Below are 22,638 nucleotides of genomic sequence, written 5' to 3'. Positions count from 1 at the left end.
CTCTGTGCAGGCCCCGTGGGCTTCCACTTCCTCCATGCTGATCTCGTACATTGTGAGATCCGTATAGAGAAAGTGCTACTCTTGCACATTCCCAAAGATTACATGTGCCAATCAGTAAAAAGTAATTTATTATTTTTACATTTGCTGTCTGATCTTAGATTTATAATCGGTTGGTCACAGGCTTTTTTTTCCACCTTCCCTTTCTTATTTTTTTGTCAATTCCTTTTATATTGTCTTTATTTCTATTTCTTTTCTCTCCATCTTCTTCCCTCAAACACACAGTCAGGTTCTCATTCTCACATGCTTTCTCTCTCTCTCTCTCACACACACACACACAGGCTCTCACTGTCACATGCTCTCTCTCATACAATCATTCATACACACAGGCTGTCACTGTCACATGCTCTCTCTCATACAATCATTCATACACACAGTCTCTCATCTGGCACATGCTGTCTGAGTCTCACACACACAGGCTCTCTCTCACTCCCACATGCTGTCTCTGCAAACATTCAGGTCTTCACTCCCACACACAGTCTCTCAACTCATCTCATACACGCACACACATACACACTCTACAAACCCTCAATCTCTCTCTCACCTCTGGGCCTCCCCTTCATGGGTTGCCGCAGGATGGGCTCTGCAGCGGCCCTGATCTTCTCGGGCCGCTGCGACTTGGGATTCGCAGCGGCCCGTAAGCGCTGCTCCTCTTCTGCACGCGCTGATGCTCATCCTCCTCTTCCTTCCTGCTCGCGCAGCTCCTGCAACGTTTTCTTCCAGGGTCGCGCGGTCAGGAAGGAGGATGAGCACCTGCAGGCTTGAACGTGACCATTTTCTTCGGGCCGTGGTGATGTGAGCTCCACCACGGCCCTGCCAATCTGCCTGCTGTGTGTCGCTGCTCAGCCGCCAGTGAGATGAGGTCCACCGGCGGCCGCATGAGCCTCCCTGCGCCCGGGGGCATTGGCTCCCCTCGGGATACCACTGCTCGCGGCGCCCTCTAATACTCGGCACCCTAGGCCCAGGCCTAGTTCGCCTATTGCTTCCACCGGCCCTGCCAGCACTCCGTCTCGACGAAGAGAGGCCACCACTACCACCATGACCTTGGTGAAAGTGCGCGGCACCGTGGCGAGACCGAATGGGAGCGCCCGAAACTAGAAATGTTGGCCCAGCATCTCGAACCGAAGTTACCGCTGATGGTCGAGGCGAATCGGAATGTGCAAGTAGGCCTCCGTCAGGTCGAGCGACGCCAGGAATTCTCCTGAGCAAACCACTGTTATTACCGCCCTCAGGGTTTCCATATGAAAATGGGGAACCTTGAGAACCCGGTTGACACGCTTGAGATCCAAAATTGGACGAAAGGAGCCTTCCGTTTTGGGGATGACGAAGTAGATGGAATATTGGCCGGATCCTTGTTCCTCCACCGGGACTGGGACTATGGCTCCCAGTTCCCGCAGTCTGTTCAGGGTCTGATCGACCGCAGGCCTCTTCTGACTTCCGCAGGGGGGAGATTAGATGGAGGTCCGGCAGATCTCGAGCAAATTTCTCAGCCAGAGGAGCCGCCTGGCCGAGACAGCGGAGACCATGGCTCTGGCTTGTACTCTCAGAAGATCGTAAAGGGCATCCACCCCATATGTAACTGCACCTTCTAGCGATCCACCTGCTCCGCCTCTGCAGACGGGAGGTCCTGGGTGCTGAGTAATTGCTGAACCCACCTGAGGCTTGCCCACTGCATGAGACTGCTGCAGATTGTCGCCCGCACACCGAGGGACAAAACTTCAAAGGTGCGCTTTAGATAAAATTCCAATTTACGGTCCTGAACGTCCTTCAAAGCCGTAGCCCCCACCACCGGGATGGTGCTGTGCTTGGTAACTGCCGAGACGGAGGAAGCCACCTTAGGCATCTTAAGCATATTCAAACAGTCCTCAGGAAGAGGGTGGAGCTTGTCCTTAGCCCTGCCCACTCAGAGTCCCGCCTCCGGGGGCTCCCATTCCCAGAGCAGCATCAGCTTGTGCATGGGATGGAACGGAAATGTGCGCGGGGGAGCCCTAAGTCCCGCCAGGACTGGGTCCATGTTAGGAGGCATCGCGGCCGTGACAGTGTCCTCAGGGGGCACCTCGAATCCCAGTACCTGCAATACGAAGGGAATGAGCGGTTCCAGTTCCTCCCTTTGAAATATGTGGAGCACCCGTGGATCGTCCCCCCTCAAGGGGGGGTTGGGAAGCAGAGGATCAGCATCCGGATCCGGATCAGGAACCAGCAGAGGCTGCGGGGGATCCGGAGGTGGCAGGACCCCCGGGACCACCCTAACTCTAATGGAGCCCTGCCCTTCCGGCTCCTTAGGGGGCTGCGGAGGAGAAACCCCTGGGTTCTTAGGCAGGGGGGGGCTCCTCCTCCTCCTGCATAAGGAGCACAAACTCTGTGGAAGAACGTGTCTTTGGCTTCCCGGGGGGCTTAAATCCGGTGGAAAAGACAAAGAATCGGGCTCACCTTCCGCCTGCAGCCCAGTTTCTGGATGAGATTTTGCTTCCAAAACGGCCGCCGTTCCCACGGTTTTTTGGGTCGGGAACGGCCTGGCCACGCGGCGTGCAGCTCGTCCCCGGGTCGCAGTAGTCGGGGGTGCCGAGGAGGGGCCCTCCCCACCCAGCAGACACCCGGAGCAGGCTCCCCGCAGGCACTGCAGACGCTGGAGCGCGGCATCAGCGTCTGACAAAAAAAGTGCTGCGAGGAGAACAAAAACCAGCTGAGCTGTGCGAGCTGAGCCGGCCGGTCAGCGGAGGCAGAGACTGAACCCTGCACGCTGCCGGAACTGTCCACGCTTCTTAAAAGAAGTAAGAAAGGCCTTAACTTCAAAATCTTTTTTTTTTTTTAAACACAGCAGTGCAGGGGAAGGTTTCTCTCTCACCGGCCCTATGTGGAAAGTGAGCCAAGGGGGATTGACTGGACCACCAGTATCACCCCAGAAGGTCACTGGGAATGGAAGCCTAGGCTGAAGATTTCAAGGGGCAAAGCCCCCCTAGGCCCCTAGCAGAGCGAGGAGGCAGGACTGTGTCCCAGAACAGAAACACAGAATCTTTCAAAAGTAATTTTTATTTATTTTTTTAAATATAGACAAGAGTTAATCCTTGCTTGATCCAGTAAAGAAAAGGAATAGAATCCCCTCGGGGACAAAGATAAGGAGATAAGAAGGGGAACCACAGGTTCAGCTGCCTGCATCTGCTGGAGACAGACAAATACTGAAGGGCCGCAGGGTAGGCTCTGTCCTGATATAGGATCCCCTTTCAGTTTTGGTCTGTCTCCATCTGCTGGACAGGAGGCTCTACAGGGAACTTAGTATCATCTGCAAACAGACAAAGATACTGAACAGAATCTGTCCCACAACCCATCCCTGGGGCAGGCCCCGTAACACCGCTCTCTCTTCAGAGCAGCTTCCATTTACCATCACCCACTGTCTCCTGTCCCTCAACCGGTTTGTAATCCACGTCACCACCTTGGCGCTCACTCCCAAGCTTCTCATTTTGTTCCCGAGTCTCCTATGGGGGAGCGCATCAAAAGCTTTAAAGGGTTGTGTTAGGAAGGAATATTTTGCTCACCGCTCTTGGTCTCCGTCTCCTCCCCGCCCAGTCTCAGGATCTCTGCTGTAGGGTCAGGACTGGGACCTCGGCTGCCTGTTAGAGAATGAGATTGTGCCTTCAGCTTTTAAACAGTCTGGGATATTGACCTAAGAAAGGCAAAACTTGAACTGCCAATCGGTTTTCTCAGCATTAAGTGCACTTACGTGGGTAAATGGCTTTTGAAAATTGCTAGGACGGTCTGTTACATTTGCACGCGTAACTCCTTTCATAATTCTCCTGCTGGGGTCCCACAATCCCACGAGGATGGAAACCGTTTGCTGTGCAATCCCCCCTCCCTCCTTCTTACTGTTCCCAGTGGGGGTTTTCCTGCTGCCACTGGGAGCCCTCCACACAAGAAAGGTCAGAGGTCAGGGACATGATTTAACGCCTCCTCCTCGCTGTATCTGGCCCAGAGGAGGCCCCGTGTCTCAGCAATGTTTGGATCGGCCCAGCAGTACCTTTAATCCAAGCTCCATCGCCTGCTTCATGCAGCTCCTCACAGGCGCCTGGGATGCTCAGGTTCCCTCTGTCCTCAGATCTCGGGGGCTCAGTCCCACGTCCTTCTTGCTTAAATCGGATTAAAATGTCAGGGGTGACACTGGGGGAGCCTGTTATGGGAAAAGATGGTTACAATATGTAGAAAAGCTACCCCAGAGCCTGTATTATCAGTGCAAGTGAGCTCAGGATTATGCTGTGTTCATAGACACTGCCACCATTGCAGCACTAAGAAGGAGGGTGCTGCTGTGCTGATCATCATCAGAAATCCCTTCAAAGAGAATCCTGATCATTTTAACACCGAGGTGGGCGACTTCATTCCACAGGATCTACAAAATAATCTGGTGTGGTTACTGCTATTGCAAAAACATGCTGATCATTTCTACCTCAAAGAGTATTTTTGATAAAACCAGATGTTTTTCCATCCAGCTGCCAGATTTCAGAAATCTGATTCTACCTGGCTCCTCCGCTTCATTATAATTATATGAGGCAGGGCGGGAGATGTCACTAGAAGGCACCAAAGCCAAGGAATTCTTAGACAGGAGAGCGAGGGAAGGTGGAAAGGAGACTCCTGGAGAAGAGGACAGGATATGAAGATGACGGAGGAATGTGCAGAGGAAACGTGAGAGAATATTTCTTTACTGACAGGGTGGTGGATGCCTGGAGTCCCCTCCTGACAGAGGCAGCAGCAGCATCCAACCAATCAGCAAATTTACACAGATTTAGGACGGACACAGAGGGCGGTGGTAAAGGCAGGTGGGGAGCAACGGGTACAAGAAACGAGGGAGGGGCCTGTGTGTTAGCTCAGTCGTATGGAAATTCAGAGGGGAGAATACAAGACGAAGGCAGGGAGTGGTACTTGCTTGTTACAGGAGGGTGAATCCCTTCAGTCGTCTCTGATTCAGGAGGATCCAGGAAGGGCAGATCTTCCTCTTGTTTAACGCTCAGTGAGAACACAGACGTTACAATCGGAAGGCCTGGGATGAGAAAACAAACGAGGATTCACCCAGGCCCTGCTAATATTATATTATAGGGATGTGCAAAGCCCAAACCTTTCGATTCAGGCTTCGTTTTCGGCCCACCGCAGAAAATATCCCAGTTAGTGCGCACTAACCCGAAAACGAATTTTTCCGAAATTTCGGGAAACATTTGTTCGGGTTTCAAGGTTCCCAAACCAGGACGAATTAGGCAATTTTGTTGAAACTGAACGAATGCACATCCCTAATATGTTAGGAAATGGATTTAAAGTCCCCAAATGTTTGATGTTAATGCCCCATCTCCTGTGATCTGAAAATGCAGGGCCCTTTAAATCCAGAACATTTACTTACTGATGCTGGGGTCCTTCATGGTTTCCTTCCCCTCCAGCTCCCAGTGCTGAGGGAAATATTTCTCATCTTCCTTCTTAATCCTGAATACAACATCGGGATTAAGAATTGAATAACCTGCCAATAAAGATAGCAAAATTACTTATAAATTGTACTTGTGCAGGCCTTGGAGCTTTTATCTGTTCACTGTTCTGATGCAGACGTGTGTCTGTCTGTGTCTGTGTTGTGTCTCCGTGTGTATTTGTGTGTGTCTCTGTGTGTGCGTGTGTCTCTGTGTCTCTGTCTGTGTGTGTGTTTCTGTGTCTATGTCTGTCAGTGTGTCTGTGCACTCATGCGCATCTTTGGGTATTTGTGTGGCAGAGCTTGGTGAGAAGAGACACTTGCAGGCGAGCACTTGATTAAGGTTAAACCTTGGAGGGTTTCTGGTGCAGTCATTTCTATTCCTGACCCTCCTAGCTGGAGGCATTGCAGGTGCCAGTGCTCTCTACCAGCCTGTGCCTTCCTGGAGAAGGGCTGCCCAGCTTCATATCAGGAGCATCTGAGAAAGAGTTGTCTTTGTATCCCAGGACTTGGGTTTTCCTATCTAGATGCCAGTGAGAGAGAGAGGGAGGATATTTGATCTGTGAAATATATAAAATGGTGCCGCAAAAAATATATAGAATATTTGAATTTTCTTTTCTTCATTGTTTACAAAGCATATTTTAATAGAAAGTCATTGTTAATACAATCTCTGATATATAAACATCCCCAGAAGCACGAGTGCTACCCCAGCCACACACACAGACAGCGCCCACTGAAAACGTCACTAATCTCAACGAGGTCCCAAGTTTTGATGACTGCAGTTAGTCTTCTGCAGGGGATAAGTCCAAGCCATTAAAAACACGATGCACTCTGCTCAAAGTAAGAACATAAGAAATTGCCATGCTGGGTCAGACCAAGGGTCCATCAAGCCCAGCATCCTGTTTCCAAAAGTGGCCAATCCAGGCCATAAGAACCTGGCAATTACCCAAACACTAAGAAGATCCCATGCTACTGATGCAATTAATAGCAGTGGCTATTCCCTAAGTATAATTGATTAATAGCCATTAATGGACTTCTCCTCCAAGAACTTATCCAAACCTTTTTTGAACCCAGCTACACTAACTGCACTAACCACATCCTCTGGCAACAAATTCCAGAGTTTTATTGTGCGTTGAGTGAAAGAATTTTCTCCGATTAGTCTTAAATGTGCTACTTACTAACTTCATGGAATGCCCCCTAGTTCTTCTATTATTCAAAAGTATAAATAACTGAGTCACATCTACTCGTTCAAGACCTCTCATGATCTTAAAGACCTCTATCATATCCCCCCTCAGCCGTCTCTTCTCCAAGCTCACCACCATACAGTAATCATTGCCCAAACTCACATAAGATGCATTTAAATGTATTATTTCACAGTATAATTGACAATATTTAATATGCTCCGCTCGATGTCTTGGTTTGAGCCCACTGGTTCCCATGAGATGAACCTCTGTCCCTCCTGTGTCAGTACTTTAGAGACGCTGCCAGCTCTCCTAAAAGTCACCCGAGAAATCACAAAGAACCTTCGATCTTCTACCCTGTGCTCCTTTTAACCTCCCATGACCTCCCAGCGGAGCCCCCTCCTTCCCCGTACAATCCTGGTTCTGACCCAATATATACCCGACTACTGCAAGGGCACAAAGATCGCATACATCGCTTGGGATGACCGACAATCCTATCCTGCCGGAAGTCCACATTCTCGCCGTTGAGTTTCCACAAAAAAAGTGCGTTGAGTTCAAAAACACAAGAGCATACTGAACGGGACCCACACCGAACCTGTCCAGTTTGTCTCCATGGTACTTAAATCTGATACTGGAAGATGTGAAGAAGTTACACGGTCTCACAACGAACGATTCTCTCTCATCGCAAACACCGGTAATTCCTTAAACATAAGGCTCACGGCTTCAAACAGACCAATGGTGGTGAGCAACCACCTGGACTTTGCTTGAAGGAGTAGCGCGAACAAACCTAGAAACCTGTGACTTAACGGACGGAATGAATAGATTAGCAAGATTCACGTAAAGCGCCCCTTTTATACGTTCCTTAATGCAAGACCTCACGTAACCTCCAATCTGAAACCTCTGCAGGAGATCTAAACATCAGAGCACACAAAGAACCCCGACTTTTGTAAACCCGCAAAACCAAAAATGCTCTATGTTCCTGATGTCACTGTTAGCTAAACTGAAGATCTGGATCTAGAGTATTAATCCACTGTACAAACTCTTGTAATGAATCCCATGGACCAAGCCCAATGCACAGGGCATCATCGATTCACCTTTTCCAAGGGATTATTCTTCTGTCCCCAGTAAAGGGTACCTGTTTGTGTCTGTATAAAGTGCAGCCCACCTGTGTTTACCACAGCCCCTCCTTCCTAGTACTTGTGACACTTTCTGTAACCCAGCACAAAAGTCTGAGAGGCCCTGCCTTTAAAGGGAGTTTGCCTTTAACAGAAGCCCCCTCCCTTCTGTTCCTCCCATTGGGAAAGGGTCTGTATGCTTCTTAACCTAACCTGGGTCCTTTCAGGTGCCTTATTGGCTGAAGGGACTGCCCTTCATGTTCCCTCCTGTGTCACTTGGGTCCTGGGCTCGCCACCATTGGTTCCCGCCCCTTGCCTCAGCCTGAGGAGATTTCTCCTGTAATCACTTTCCAAGACGGTGGGTCAGTCTCAGCCAGGCCAGGTAGAAGGCTCACGTGCCTGTAACCTCTGTTACACGAACAGCCTTTTTATATTCCTCCTACCGCTTTAATCCTAAAGACTAATCAGCTTCAACCCCTCCTTCTCTTACCCTGCGTCCCAAGAAACTTCACCTCCCTTCCCCTGCCTTCCTCCAGCCACAAGGATCTCTTCCAGAAGCATAGACGTTTGAAAGCAACACTTGTAAGTAATAAGAAATTATCTTTACAAATAAATGACTTCAAACATTAAGATCTTTGTTTTGGAGACTGATTGGGTGGAACATTAACTGCTTTGGATGAGGAAACTTGGGAAGTTTCTGTGAGACAAAACAGTAAAAAAGCTGTGCAGTACAAGGCTGTACAGTAAAGAACTGTACAATTATATATTTCCAAAACTCAGATCCATAAATAAGTTGACGTTCGTATCGGTCAATGTACAGAAGGGCAACCGAAGGGTCATAGAAGACCCCCATCAGTATGCCTTTAAATCTGATGATAGATTATATCTTCAAATAAAAAGAACCTTTTCCTTAGCACAAAACTAGTTGGGATTAGTAAAGTTTTTAGTTGGGGGGTGTGGGGTGGATTGGGTAGCACTCATGCTTAGGGGGATGATTATATATTTTGTATTGTATTTACAAAATATATTCTAATAGAAAATCATTAACAATGAATAAATAAAATCTAAATATTTTGTATATTTCATGCAATTGCATTGGTGCCTTTAATGTAACAATACCGTGGTGATATTTGATCTGTGACATCTGGTTACCACAGTGGGGAAGTGCTAGAATAAACTCTGAATACTGACCGTCGACAAGGAAAATCTTTATTAGTAAGATATCTTACGGAGCAATGCAGAACAGCCTAGCATGGTAAGGTATAGGTGGAGCTCGCTCATCTGAAGCTGGGCAATAGGTCGTATACATTACCTCCTCCAGACCTGCACACCAATGGGTTAGTTTCTATATTTGCATAATACGGTTAGTACTATTCTCTTCTCTCACATATGCCAATAATACCGCATTCTTGTAAGCTGAGCCCAGAAGATAGGAGCAAAATTTAATTTAACATTTGACATATTTCAATATCCTAACAACCCTTGGCTATTTCCAGAGGTCTGGCCAGTTCCATCTTCTTATGCTCCTATTACCTTTCTGCTTCTTCACCACCTCCAACTGTTCTGTCTCCACAGAGAACCCCTTATAGCATCCTTACACTAGTGCAGAGCTAACGTATGAGCTCCTTGCACAGAAGCTGGAATCAGAAGAGTAAATCCTCCCTCCTGTTCCTCTGTGCCAGCTTTAGTTGTAGAGAAAGGAGAGACAGACTCCAGCTGGTCTACTTTAACCTATAAAAGATTTATCTTCCAGCACAGAGCAGCATCTCGTGCCGGGCCTGCAGCAGAGGTGTCTCTCACTGGGCCCTGGGGAGCCACAGCAGCTCCTGTTGGACTTGGCATGAGATCAGAAGCCAGACTGTATATTATATGTGCCCAAGGGACCTGGCACCTGGGATTATTCCAGCCCTGATAAAGTGGCAGCAGCCATCCTGCAGTGTGTGTATGGGAGGTAGATGATAGAAAAGGCAGACTTACCCCGTGACAGGAGGACGCCGTGAATCTCCTTGATGACCTTCTTGTACAGCTCCTTCTGCCATTCTCCCAGAATGTCCCACTCCACTTCCCAGAAATAAGCAGCGACGTCCCTGAACGTGACCGATGCCTGGAACAGCAAACAGGACACCCTCAGGTATTTTTAAAAAGCCATTTATGTGCATAAAGTGCCCTTACAGGTGAAGATCCTACGGGCAATGCAATGGCATATATAGTAGCAATTTTTAAAAGCCACCTGCCAAGAACATTTACAGGTGGAAAACCCTATATTAAGTGTATAAATGGTTTTTAAAATCTGACCCTTAAATATTCCTTCTGTTGCACAGCCTGCCTGACCCCCAGACAAACACTGAAAATCAATATATAATCTCATGCTCCTCACGGGGGTCAGCAACTCAGCGAGACTTGATGACACACCTCACCACACTCATCCCAGGAGTTATCACAGGGTAACGAGCCTAAGTGCCAGGCCAGACTCCACGCCGACCATGGGAAAGCCAAATAGCAACACTGACTCCGCAGGGTGAAACAACTGCGCCCCTCTCTACAACCAGGCGACCTCAAACCGGACCTGCAGGCAGCGGCACTCATACACCCAGACTATTGCATGGCCCTCTGCAGTGGCCTTCCTAAAAAGATAAACTGCAGACAGTCCAAAACGGGGCCCGCCAGAACTATCACAAGAGGTAGGAAAGGGGAACAGGTCTTCAGCTCCCTAGGCATCCGATTCCAGCTTCTGAGCCTCTCCTTCAGGGTCAGGAGGAGAACGCTGACCCCCACGTACCTGAGAAGGTAAAAGAACAATCACCCACACAATAAATCCCCTCTCATGCCAAAAACAACTGCTCCTCACCCTAACACTCTCAGAGCACAAAAATAACCAGAACCTTCGCAGGAGCAGCACCACAACCATGAAACCCAAATCCCACCCGCTACCTGCAAGGAATCGCTGGCTGCACGCATTTCTGACGCCAACCAAAAGCAAGACAGTCCACGCAGTGGGCCAACACCCTGAGAGTGGTGCATCACCCCCATCAAACATAAACCCCACACGTGTCCACACACGCCAGGGCATACAAACCAGCAATGCTCTAAATCAGAGCTAACCGGTCCCCATGCTTGCTGGATGTACATAAATTACTGAATTAACTGACTGTAGCTCTGACCGTGCACGCAGAACGCAAACCATTACTGAATTAACTGAATACGTTGCTCTTTGTGAGTCATAACCCCCATCTATTGCATGCACACCCTTAGCAACACCCCCCAGTGCTTCCTAACCCCTACTATAACGCTCTGATCTGAGTAACCCACCTTGAAGGGCTCACCAGGCATGGAAGATGGAGGAAAAGTGCTGAGTACAATTAAGGAGAAATGTGGACCAGAGAGAGGAGGGGATGATGGTGACAGAGGAGGGAAGGAATAGAGGTGGGGTGGGAGGGGCTGGCGCCTGAAAGTGGAGAGTGCAGGGATCAGACCTGTGGAAGGGGGAAGAGAGAAACAGTGTGGGTGTGTGCACATGTGTGTGAGAGCATGTGCATGCATGAGAGGGAGTTCATGTGTGTGCATGGGAGAGAGTCCTGCAGGGACACAGAGAGAGTCTGCACCCCCCAACCTCGGCTGATCTCGGGGTGAGCAGAGCTCAAACCTTCCCGGGGCTGTAAAGATCTCTGCCCTGTGCCGGGAGGAGGGAAGGCTGGAAGAGCTGCACAGGGAAAAGGTTTCCTTTAAATGCACAAGAGGACAGAGAAGGATTTCTTACCGGATCAGACACCAGGGCACACATTGCCCTCCTCTTTCCCCTCTCAGTCCTGCAGGTGCTGGGAGGGATTCAGAGGGGGCAGGGCTGATTCCTGGGGGCTCAGATAAAGCCCCTGCTCTCCCCCTCTGCAGGGATTTTCGGTCCTGGGGAGGCAGAAAGTTTCTGCTTTTACTCGGAGCCTTTCCTGCTCTCTGCAGGCAGAGAAAGAAAGCAGGAGCCGAGCATGCGCAGAGCTCCCGGCAGAGGTCAGGCAGGAGGGAGGGGGGATGCTCACTCCTTAAGGTGGATCCGGGGAGAGAATCAGCTGCAGAGGGGGGAGTGGGAGACAAGAGCAGCAAGTCAGGGAACTGCTTTATTCCTTGTGTATCTATGAACCTGTGATTTTCTGCTTGGGAAATCCTTCTTCGCCCCACACTCACCTCATCCCCACCACATTATTTCCCCTTCTCTCTCTCCCCCCTGGCATTTCTCCTGGCCCCTTCAGATTGCAGGCCAGAGTCAGCCTCATGCCCGGTCCACGTAGGACTCTCCGCTTCCTGCTTGGCCCTCTGTAGATTTAGGATTTTGCCATTCCAGGCAGAGCTGGTGCTATTGCCCCCCACCCCGGAAGGTCAGACAAGACGGAGGAGATGGCCTGAGGCACAGCCTCATTTCCCTGCTGCAGATCAGTTTCTATTCTGCAACAAGAATTAGAAATATCTGAAGCGCACTGACAAACAGTTCCAGGTTTTATTTTCCTGGCTGGCATCTGTATCATTTGTTTTGTTTTTATTGGGTGAGAGCAGGGGATCCTGTGTGTCAGCACAGGGAGAAGATCTTGGGGATGGATAGGGGGGAGAGAACCAGAGACTGAGGAGAGAAAAGAGGACCAGGAATGTGGGCAGGAGAGAGAGAGAGGACAGAGAAGGCTAAGAGATGGGGGCAATTGAAGAAGGGTGAAAATGAGGAGGGAAATACTTGGACTGAGACTGGATATCAACACAAACTGACATCTGTCAGGGAAAGAGCTGTCTCTTTAGCGGGCCCAAGATTTTGGAACACCAAGCCTCCTGAATTGAGACTACAAAAAGACCTGAAGCTGTTTAAGAAGGCGGTAAAAACATGGCTTTTTAACCAAGCATATAGTATAGATTCAAGCCAGTGATTTATATTTTTTGTTTCGATTTTATTTATTAAGTGTTTTGATTGAGTTAAGTTTATGAATGAGTTAGTTTTGCTTTCATTAGTATTTAAATATTTAATTGTAACTCTTGTAGTTTATAAGCAAATTTTATTTAAATTATGTAGTTTGTATTTTGTATTGCATTTTTTTTAGTTTTTATACAATTGTAAACCCTTGTGAAGTTTCAAAAAACCAAACATCGGAATATAAAACTGACTAAATAAACCATAAATAAAATAAATAGTACAGTACAAGTTCACATGAAAACCTGCATGTGATGCTTGATAAGTGACTCAAACACAATGACCATAAAAAAAGTGATCTGTATATGTAGCAGAGGCTCTAAGCCATGAGATACCACAAGCTGACACTGGCTGTCAGCCTAATAATAAATAGTACAGTACAAGCTAATGTACAGGAAAACCTGCATGCAGGACTTAATAGCTGGCTCAGAATCACAATGACCATAAAACAAGTGATCTGTATATGTAGCAGAGGCTCTAAGCCATGAGATACCACAAGCTGACAGTGAAAGATATTTTAATTTGTATTGTAAATAATTCTTGTTTTTTCAGTTATAAAGCCTAAAATACTAGTTGCATATTTTCATACACGGGATGATTCTAGAGAGTTTGCCACTCACAGCGGTTTGAAGTACATTTTTAGATTTTACTGTACATGCACTATGTTTTGACTTTTGTTTTTAATGATTTTAATGGTTATTGCATCTAGTTTTATGTTCATTTGAAAAACATTGACTATCAACGAACCAAAACCCTACAAGGAGTTTTTAGGCGAATTATACTAAGCTCTGAAATGGAGAGGAGTATTGTTGCAGGCGTGGAACCTTGAGCCGAGGCAGACTAGATACAACCTGCTGGGAGGAGCCCTGCAGGATCCCACCGTCCGCAGGCAGATTCAGACGAGGCCCAGACCCAATTGGAGCTTCGCCTCTACCAGCCTACGTGCCCCTCGGGTTCAGCCTTCAGGTACCGGGGCCGGGGGCTTCTGCTGGTGGAGAGATCTGTTGGCCTTATGGGATCAGAACAGGAGAAGGCTTGGCGTATTTGGGGGCAAGCTATGGTCGGAGGCAGGCGGCAATTGAGAAGGTCCGGAATCAAGCCAAGGTCATGCACCGGGTATCTGTCCAATGGGAAGGAGGGATGAATGGGCTGTTCAGGGAGGCAAGGAGCAAGAGAGGAAGCAAGCCACACTGAATAACCAAAGAAGCAGGATGCTGGGACTAAAGAGAGAAGACTAAGGGTGCTGAAGGCTGAAGACAACTCAGACTACTTTAGGAAATAGAAGACCTGTTGCTGAGGCACTGGAGCCATGTCAGAAGAAGCCTCTTATAGGACTCACTGTCGGACGTCATCAGCAAGGACCATGGGAGATTTCCCACTGTGGTCCTGTTAAATATTGAAGATAGGTGTGCGCTCGCGCGCGCCTAACCAAAAGTATAGGCAGGAGTAGTGGCATTTGCTGTGTGTCGGCGGTGATTCACCACATGTAGGAAAACAGCTGGCTAGGGAGAAATCGGTGGTGGTGGCCCACTGCATGTGCTGCCGAGAATCGGGCAGGAGCTAAGAACGGCAATCTATGGGAGCAGCCCGCAGACCAGTGAGTGCAACAGAGTAGAGAGAATGAAAAGTGATTTAAGAAATCTTGAAGAGTGATCAAAGATGTGGTAGCTGGGATTCAATGCCAAGAAGTGCAGAGTCATACATCTGGGGTGCGGTAATCCAAAAGAGCTGTGTGTGATGGGGGGGTGAATGACTAATGCGCAGAGACTGGGAGTGGGACTTTGGTGTGATAGTGTCTGATGATCTGAAAATGGCAAAACAATGTGACAAGGCGATAGCTAAAGCCAGGAGGGCTGCATAGAGAGAGGAATAACCAGTAGGAGAAAGGAAGTGATGATGCCCTTGTACAGGGCCCTGGTGAGGCCTCACCTGGAGTACTGTGTTCAGTTCTGGAGCCCGTATCTCAAAAAGGGACAGAGACAGGATGGAGGCGATCCAGAGAAAGGCAGCCAAAATAGTGTAGGATTGTCTTGGGTTCATATTCTGTCCGGTAGTTCTGGGTGAGAAAATCTTTAATAAGGAGATCCTTATAGTTCACTCTCTCTCCCCAGCGCCACATGTCAAATTAGTGTAACACATCATTACTCCTTAGAGATAACGTATTAGGGTGAGAAAGATAATTATTTATTAAGACAGAGCAACTCAGGAAATCAGACAAAGTATTCAGTAAAAATATATGCTTATTTATTACATATAAGGCAATTGATCAAGTCTTCTCTTAGAAGGATACAGAATAAGAAAAGATGGATATATCACCTATAGGTTAGATGCTGTGTCCTGAGAGGACTGCTATCTGATGATACAGATTAGATGAGCAGTCTCAAGCTTAGAATTCACAACATATTTATACCTTTTGTTTACAAAAAAGGAATTATAAAATAAATTCAGGTATTTGGAAAACAGTGCACATAACATGAAAGAATTAAAAAAAATCAGATACACAGATAAAGAGCACATATCTATTTCTTAGGAATTTAAAAGCAAAGTATAGATAGAGACACATAAAAGTCTACCTGATCATATATTTATATCTAACACCTTATAACATCTGTTCTACCTGCTTAGCTAGATTGGAGGTAAATGAGCTATATTTTAATTCACCTAGCATGAAGCATTGGCCTTCAATCTATAAAAAGATCACAACATTTAGTGGCTAACATAAAACTTGAAATTCCCCTGCTTTCTGGGACATTCGCCAAGTTTCCCAGAGAGATAACGTGTTGGGAAGGTAACGGTAATACCTTTCGGCAGCGTCTCATTAAGAAATTGCATTATCTGGGGACTAGTCATTTTTATGTGCCCGGGTGCAACACCAAGGATAGAGTAATCTGATTGCAGTCCTGTTCCCTGAGAACTACCTGATTGCTTTTCTTTATGCTGAGCTGAATTTGCAGGCAGGAGCGTTCGCTTTTTAACAGGAAATGAGGGACTTGATTTTGAACGTAGGGACCCCAGGGGTATTGATTGGGGTATATATTAGCTTCCATGTGACAGGATCAGTATTGGAAGACCTATGAGAAGAGGCTGAAGGATCTGAATATGTACAGCCTGGAAGAGAGGAGGTGCAGGGGTGATAGGATACAGACCTACAGATACCTGAAAGGTTTTAAAGATGCACAAACTTCGAACCTTTTCCGTTTGAAAGAAATCAGAACTAGGGGTCAAGACATGAAGCTTAGGGAGGGAAGACTTAGAACCAACATCAGGAAATATTTCTTCACGGAGAGGGTGGTGGAGGCCTGGAATGCCGTTCTGGAGAAGGTTGTTTATGTATAAATGATTTTATTGGCTTTTATGCAACACAATACAAACTACAAACAAACAAAGGTCCGCAGTCAGTCAATCAGAAAGAGGGGTGTTGTGGTCTGATACACCCCCCCTAATGTACAATGTAGTTCAACAAGTGCAGGCCCCCTCCCCTCCCAGAATCCCCTCCCCCTTTTCCATCATGCAGGTAGCAAGCATTCAGCATATCTGTTGCAGCCCAAGCAGTGGTTGCAGACGGCGAACCCACTCATCGCTGGGAATCAAGTGAGACCCTCACACATTGAGTATGCGGCTTCTGGCTCGGTGGGGAAGAGCCTGTATGTATGAGTCCCAGATGGAGAGGAACCTCCTCCGATGCATTGGTGAACCATAGCATTAAATTGGTTTCTCCAAGTCCAAAAAGACAGGGGATCCTCACCTCGCCAGTCGGACAGTATTACCTGCTTCCCCCCTAGACAAGCCTTATGTGTCAGTAATCGAGTACCAGGATCTTGTATACGTTGGGGGGGGGGGGGGAATACAGCCAAAGAGAAGCCACGGTGGGGCTACTGGAAATGATATGTGTAAAATTGTGGCCAAGTATCCCGCCACCCGGTTCCAAAACAATTTAACAGCCTGGTAGGACCAAAAGGCTTGTGTCAGCATGCCCACCACCGTTTTACATCGCTGGCATTGCGCAGTGGGGGCGATAGTCAGTTGGTAAGCTATCTGTGCAGAGATGTACGCTCTCCCCCCAAAACTTGTACTGCAGCTCATGGTAGTACATCTTATACGAGATCCTGGCCACTTTGGTATAACAGGTCCGAATGATCGAGGGTGTAACCACGATGTCCCCATCACTATTCCAACGATCAGCCAGTACCGCAGGAATATCCACCTGTCCCGTCCGTCGCAATCCTTTATAATAAGTAGGCAGCGAGGGGGGCTCCTGTTTTTCCAACATTAATAAGGAGTCTAGGGCTTGAAAGACGGAGGAACGTAGGAGCGAATGTAATGTACAATTTGTAAATCGGGGAAAGTATGTCCCAACCCCAGGCCATAATACTCGCAAAGTTCAGAGAACGATAGCAGCCTGCCCTCCTGTGTAAATACCTTTGATAAGCCATTCCCCAAATGCTGATGATTGGGAACCCGGAGAAAAATCCCCATTGCCAATCACAGGTAATAAGTATGCGCTGACTCGAGGCACTTGCAGGTGCTTAGTAAACAGGACCCAAGCTTGCCAAATCGGCTTCACAATAACAGAGTTAAAAGGGTTGGCAGCCTAGCAGCTTCCATCTGGAGAACATATTTAACATCCAACGGGGCTGTTAAAGCACTATCCGCCATAAAATTAGTATGGGAAGAAGTGCCCTTTAACCAATCCCTGGCCACCCGTAAGATACTGGCCAAGTTATACAGTGCCAAATTTGGCACTCCCAAGCCGCCCGTCCCCCACTGTTCCTGTAACCAGGAGAGGAGGAGGCGAGCCCTCCCACCCCTCCACAGAAATTTCCAGAGGGAGCGATTTATCACATTCAGGTCCGTGGCCTTAACGTGGAGGGGCAAGTTTTGAAAAAGATATAGCCATTTAGGCAGCAGGACCATCTTAAAGAGATTAACTCGGCCACACAGGGATAAGGGCAGATTTTTCCAGGTAGATAGGGCCTCTACTGTATGGTGCAATAAAGGTGGGACGTTGACCTGATAGCTCAATTTGGGATCTTTAGACAACTGTATCCCCAAGTATTGAAGGGAGTCACCCGCCCATTGAAGAGGAAAGGTATCGGTCCATTGTTCCTTTAGGTTCTCAGGGTACGCCAGCGCCGAGGACTTGTCCGCGTTCAGCCAAAGGCCAGAAAACACCCCAAAGGTCTCGAGCAAAGTAAGAAGAAGGGGGAGCAAAGCCTGGGGATCAGTAAGGAAAACGAGAAGGTCATCAGCGAAGGCAGCATACTTAAAAATTTCAGATTGAAAGCGTATGCCCTTAATCGTGTGGTGCACCTGGAGAGCTAGCAAGAGGGGCTCCAATTGTAAAAGAAACAGCAAGGGGGAGAGGGGACAGCCCTGTCTTATACCCCTCCCAGTGTCCAGTGGTTGAGATTGTTACCGGTTAGCCAGAAGTATTGCCTTGGGGTCGTTGTACAAGAGGTGGATTGCTCGATAAAAAAAACCCTCAAAGCCCATCTGTCGCAAAATGTAGAACAAATAGTTCCATTCCACTCGGTAAAATGCTTTTTCCGCATCAAAGCTGATAGCCAGATACGGGGTTTGCATATGGTAACACATTTCCATGGCTACTAATACTCACTGAATATTAGAGAGGGCATACCGCTTCCGTATAAAACCCACTTGACTACTCCCTATCGAGGAGGGGAGAAAGGCCGCCAAATGGTCAGCCATAATTGTTGTGGAGCGCTAGGAGAGCGATCCCACTCCTGGGAGATGTGTGTGCCCTTGGGCCGCGGCTCGACGCCAGAGGGGTCTGGAGAGGTGCCGCGGGAGGCGTGGCATGCCCGAGCATGGGCTGGACGGGAGCAGGGCTGGAGTGAAGACTGGCTGACAGGCCCTCCTCTGGACCTGCACGCTTCGGAAGACCCAACAACGCAATGTTGGTCTTGTGAACAGTCCTCCGACCGTTCCCAGCCCTTTCGGACCTGCCGCAGGGTACGGCACGAAGCGGCAGGCCAGATGGAGGCCAGGACAGTGAAGACTGGAACATGGATTCAGACGAGACTCAGGAACAACGTAGACTCAGGCATAGACGTGGACTCAGGACGAGGTGCAGGATCCATAGACGTGGACTCAGGCATAGATGCAGGATCCTTAGACGTGGACTCAGGACGAGGTGCAGGATGCATAGACGTGGATGCAGGAACGAGGGCTGAAGGTAGACATGGGCACTGACCCTCAGGGCGCCCTACTCAGGCCACCCGCGGGACTGAGTCGCGGACCACCCTGTCCCATGTGCGCCCTACTCAGCCCTGGAAGGCTGGTCGCGGACCACGCAGAGAGCGGGAGAGCACAGGAAAGAGGAAGCAGGTTCGCTGCTCTCCTGGCAGCACAAGGCAAGGATATACGCTGCTCTCCTGGCAGCACAAGGCAGGTTAGGCATCAGGATCAGGAACAAGGATATCTGGAACATCAGGACTGGAACACATATACTGGAATAGGAGACACACCTCAGGGCTGGAACATGGACAGCAGGAACATCAGGACTGGAACACATATACTGGAATAGGAGACACACCTCTGGGCTGGAACATGGACATCAGGAACATCAGGACTGGAACAAGAGACAGACCTTGAGGCTGGAACGGCAGGCAAACATCAGGACTGGACCACTGAAGACATCAGGACTGGAATGGCAGGCAGACATCAGGACTGGAACAACTTGACAAGAAGCTTCAACAGGAAACATGGAACACTGGACCTTGCAGAAGGCTGGAATACAAGGCATCTCCTGGAACGAGGATCTCAGGAGTGACCAACTCCTTGCGAAGGCAAAGACACAGTGAAAGCTGAGCCCTTTAGTAGAGCTGAAGTGGACAACGCCCAGGGAGGGGTCAGCAGGGGGCCACACCTGGCTGGCCCTTGAAGAGAAGCAGAGAAGCGCGCGCTCACGCCCTAGGAGGCTGGAGAGAAGAGCTGGAAGCTGGTAGCATCCTCAGCCACGTGGAGGGCCCAAGGAAGCCGCGGAGCAGCCCTGGACTGGAGCTGGGTGAAGGCAGGTCACTGGAGCAGCTCCCAGCTGCACGGACAGAAGCAGAGAGAGCGGGGGAAGGGCTGACTGCAGGAACGGCTCCATGCCGTGAGGACAGCCCCAGGAAGAGAGGTAAGACTGCAGGGAGAGTGGAAGCTGTAGCAGGCTGCAGGCACAGTAGAGAGCAGTGCTGGCTGCAGGGAACTGTGAGAGACTGCAGGCACCGGCAGGGACGGCTTCCCTGCTGGGCAAGGACCTGGGCTAAAGCAGGCACTGGGAGAGACGGCCTGCTCGCTGAAGGTCCCGGGATCGCAGCAGCACGTCGGGGAAAGGCAGAGTCAGCAGCCGAGGAGCAGACCACATGGCAGCAGCTGTGGAAACGGCCCCAGCTGATTCAGGGAGAAAGAAGCAGCGTCAGCAGCCCGGCTGGCTGTGGCTGTGAGAGGTAAGAACCTGCACACGCTTCTTGTGGGCAGGAGCACAACAATAATTTTGGCCAACAGTTTTTGATTGAAGTTGAGCAGGGAGATCGGGCAATAAGATGCAGGGGAAGAAAGGTCTTTACCGGCCTTCGGAATGAGAGTTATGTGGGCCTGATTCATATTTGGTGGGTAGCTACCCACCTCAATTAATTGAGTGAATACCAACGACAGTGGAGCGGCTATTTTGTCCATGAGGCATTTATAAAATTCGGCCAAAAACCCGTCAGGTCCAGGGGCCTTAAGTCATTTAGACTGATGAATGGCTGATTTGATTTCGGCAGTAGTTATGGGAGAATTGAGCGCCTCCTTTTGAGGCTCAGTAAGGCGGGGAAGGTTGATGGTAGCACAAAACTGAGTACAGACTTCCTCAGACCATCCCTCACGTGTGTATAATTTCCTATAATAATCACGAACTAGCCGCAAGATAGTCTGTGTTTTGGTTTCCACCTGCCCAGTATGATTCCGTAGGCTGGAGACATACTGCTTACCATGAGAGGATCTAATCAAATGGGACATGAATTTGCCTGCTTTATTGCTGTATTGATACAGCTTGAACTGATAACAAAGCAAACCTTTCTTGGCCCGCTGATGGAGGAGGGTGCTAGGCGCACACTGCACATAGATATATCTGATGTGAGCCCTGGGCGTGTTGGACTGAAGCAGGTGGCCTTTAGTTTACACAGTTCTGCACTCAGTGACAGGATTCGCTGATTTAAAACCTTCTTAGCACCTGCCAATTAGGAAATGATATCCCCCCTAAGAACCGCCTTAGTTGTATACCAAAAAAAGTATGGGTTGGTCTCGATGGTCTTGATTTAGAGTTTCCCACCAAGTACTGCTGGAAAGAGCTAAGTAATAAGGGAACTTCCAGATCCGAGCTGTGGGAAGAGTTTGATCGATCCACACCGGACAGTGATCTGAAATTATTATATCTTCCACACCCGTCTCCAACACTTGAGAAAACGCGTGGCTACTTACAAGATAGTAGTCGAGCCGGGAGTAAGTGGCGTGGGTAAACTCCTTCGTCCCCGGATGTAAGATGCGCCAAGCATCTACCAGGTGGAGCTTATTTTCTAATAAAGTTGGGCCTTTACCCATCTCTGCCTCAGCGCGGCGGTTTTGGGAGGAATCCAACTGTGGGTCCCGAATAGCATTGAAGACTCCTCCAAGGATGGAAGTGAGGAAAAGGGTGCATGGAGTCATTTTCTCGGTGCGGCAGTTACTAGCCTTAACCAATAAGCCTTGATGCTTTTGATGCAAATAAAACACTGCTCTCCACTTCGTCAGCAGGGGAAAAGAGAAATGGGATTCAGACCGAAAGCAACAAGGGCCCAGACTTTTACATTCTGGGGAACAGATAAGCTCGGGGGTAACCTGCACGGAGCAGCAGTTGCTACCCTTAACAGAAAGCATGGGGATTACTACACTTAACCAATAAGTCTTCCTGCTTTTAACGCAACTGCAACAATCGCTCTCTGCTTTGATAGTGAGGGGGGAGTGGCAGGAAAGAGGAATTGGATTCAAAGACAATCAACATGATCCCTGACTTTTACAGTCTGGGGTACTGATGCACAGACATAAGGGAAAAAATACAGGGCAAGTCCATAAGCAAAGCAGATCAGGCAGCACTGTCTGAATTTTCAAGAAGGCTCATCACCCAGTAAAAATGGTGCTAGCACTACATATTTCATGGGTTATCCTAAGGCTTGGGGATAACTGCAGGGAGCGGCAGTTGCAACCCTTAAAAGAAACTGGGGGCTAAGCTGCATGGCACAGCAAATAGTACCCTTACTATTCAATATATTTATAAATGATCTGGAAAGAAATACGACGAGTGAGATAATCAAATTTGCAGATGACACAAAATTGTTCAGAGTAGTTAAATCACAAGCAGATTGTGATAAATTGCAGGAAGACCTTGTGAGACTGGAAAATTGGGCATCCAAATGGCAGATGAAATTTAATGTGGATAAGTCCAAGGTGATGCATATAGGGAAAAATAACCCATGCTGTAGTTACACAATGTTGGGTTCCATATTAGGTGCTACTACCCAAGAAAGAGATCAAGGCGTCATAGTGGATAACACATTGAAATCGTCGGTACAGTGTGCTGCGGCAGTCAAAAAAGCAAACAGAATGTTGGGAATTATTAGAAAAGGAATGTTGAATAAAACGGAAAATGTCATAATGCCTCTGTATCGCTCCATGGTGAGACCGCACCTTGAATACTGTGTACAATTCTGGTCGCCGCATCTCAAAAAAGATATAATTGCGATGGAGAAGGTACAGAGAAGGGTGACCAAAATGATAAGGGGAATGGAACAACTCCCCTATGAGGAAAGACTAAAGAGGTTAGGACTTTTCAGCTTGGAGAAGAGACGACTGAGGGGGGATATGATAGAGGTGTTTAAAATCATG

The 22,638-nt window shown here is 48.4% G+C and overlaps 1 protein-coding gene across 6 annotated transcripts in view; it reads right to left on the bottom strand.

The window, feature by feature from the left end:
* The window catches only part of LOC115080424 (gastrula zinc finger protein XlCGF28.1-like), a 108,296-nt gene that overhangs the window by 65,855 nt on the left and 19,803 nt on the right, over nt 1–22,638 (bottom strand). Inside the window, exons 1-6 of one of the 6 annotated variants that reach the window (XM_029584573.1) lie at nt 11,545–11,799; nt 9,765–9,891; nt 5,435–5,548; nt 4,970–5,083; nt 4,070–4,219; nt 3,591–3,665 (exon numbers count right to left, since the gene is read on the bottom strand). The exons of 1 other annotated variant lie outside the window; for it this stretch is intronic. In XM_029584573.1, coding sequence (XP_029440433.1) covers nt 3,591–3,665; nt 4,070–4,219; nt 4,970–5,083; nt 5,435–5,548; nt 9,765–9,891; nt 11,545–11,568 — 604 coding nt within the window. In that variant the 5' untranslated portion in view covers nt 11,569–11,799. Of the gene's footprint in view, nt 1–3,590; nt 3,666–4,069; nt 4,220–4,969; nt 5,084–5,434; nt 5,549–9,764; nt 9,892–11,096; nt 11,258–11,544; nt 11,800–22,638 lie in introns of those variants that run through there. 4 more of the 6 variants (XM_029584572.1, XM_029584576.1, XM_029584577.1 and 1 more) reach the window with 4 other exon arrangements.

This window comes from Rhinatrema bivittatum, chromosome 19 (genome assembly GCF_901001135.1).
Source record: "Rhinatrema bivittatum chromosome 19, aRhiBiv1.1, whole genome shotgun sequence".
Taxonomy (NCBI): domain Eukaryota; kingdom Metazoa; phylum Chordata; class Amphibia; order Gymnophiona; family Rhinatrematidae; genus Rhinatrema; species Rhinatrema bivittatum.
This window is presented reverse-complemented; position numbering and strand designations above follow the sequence as displayed.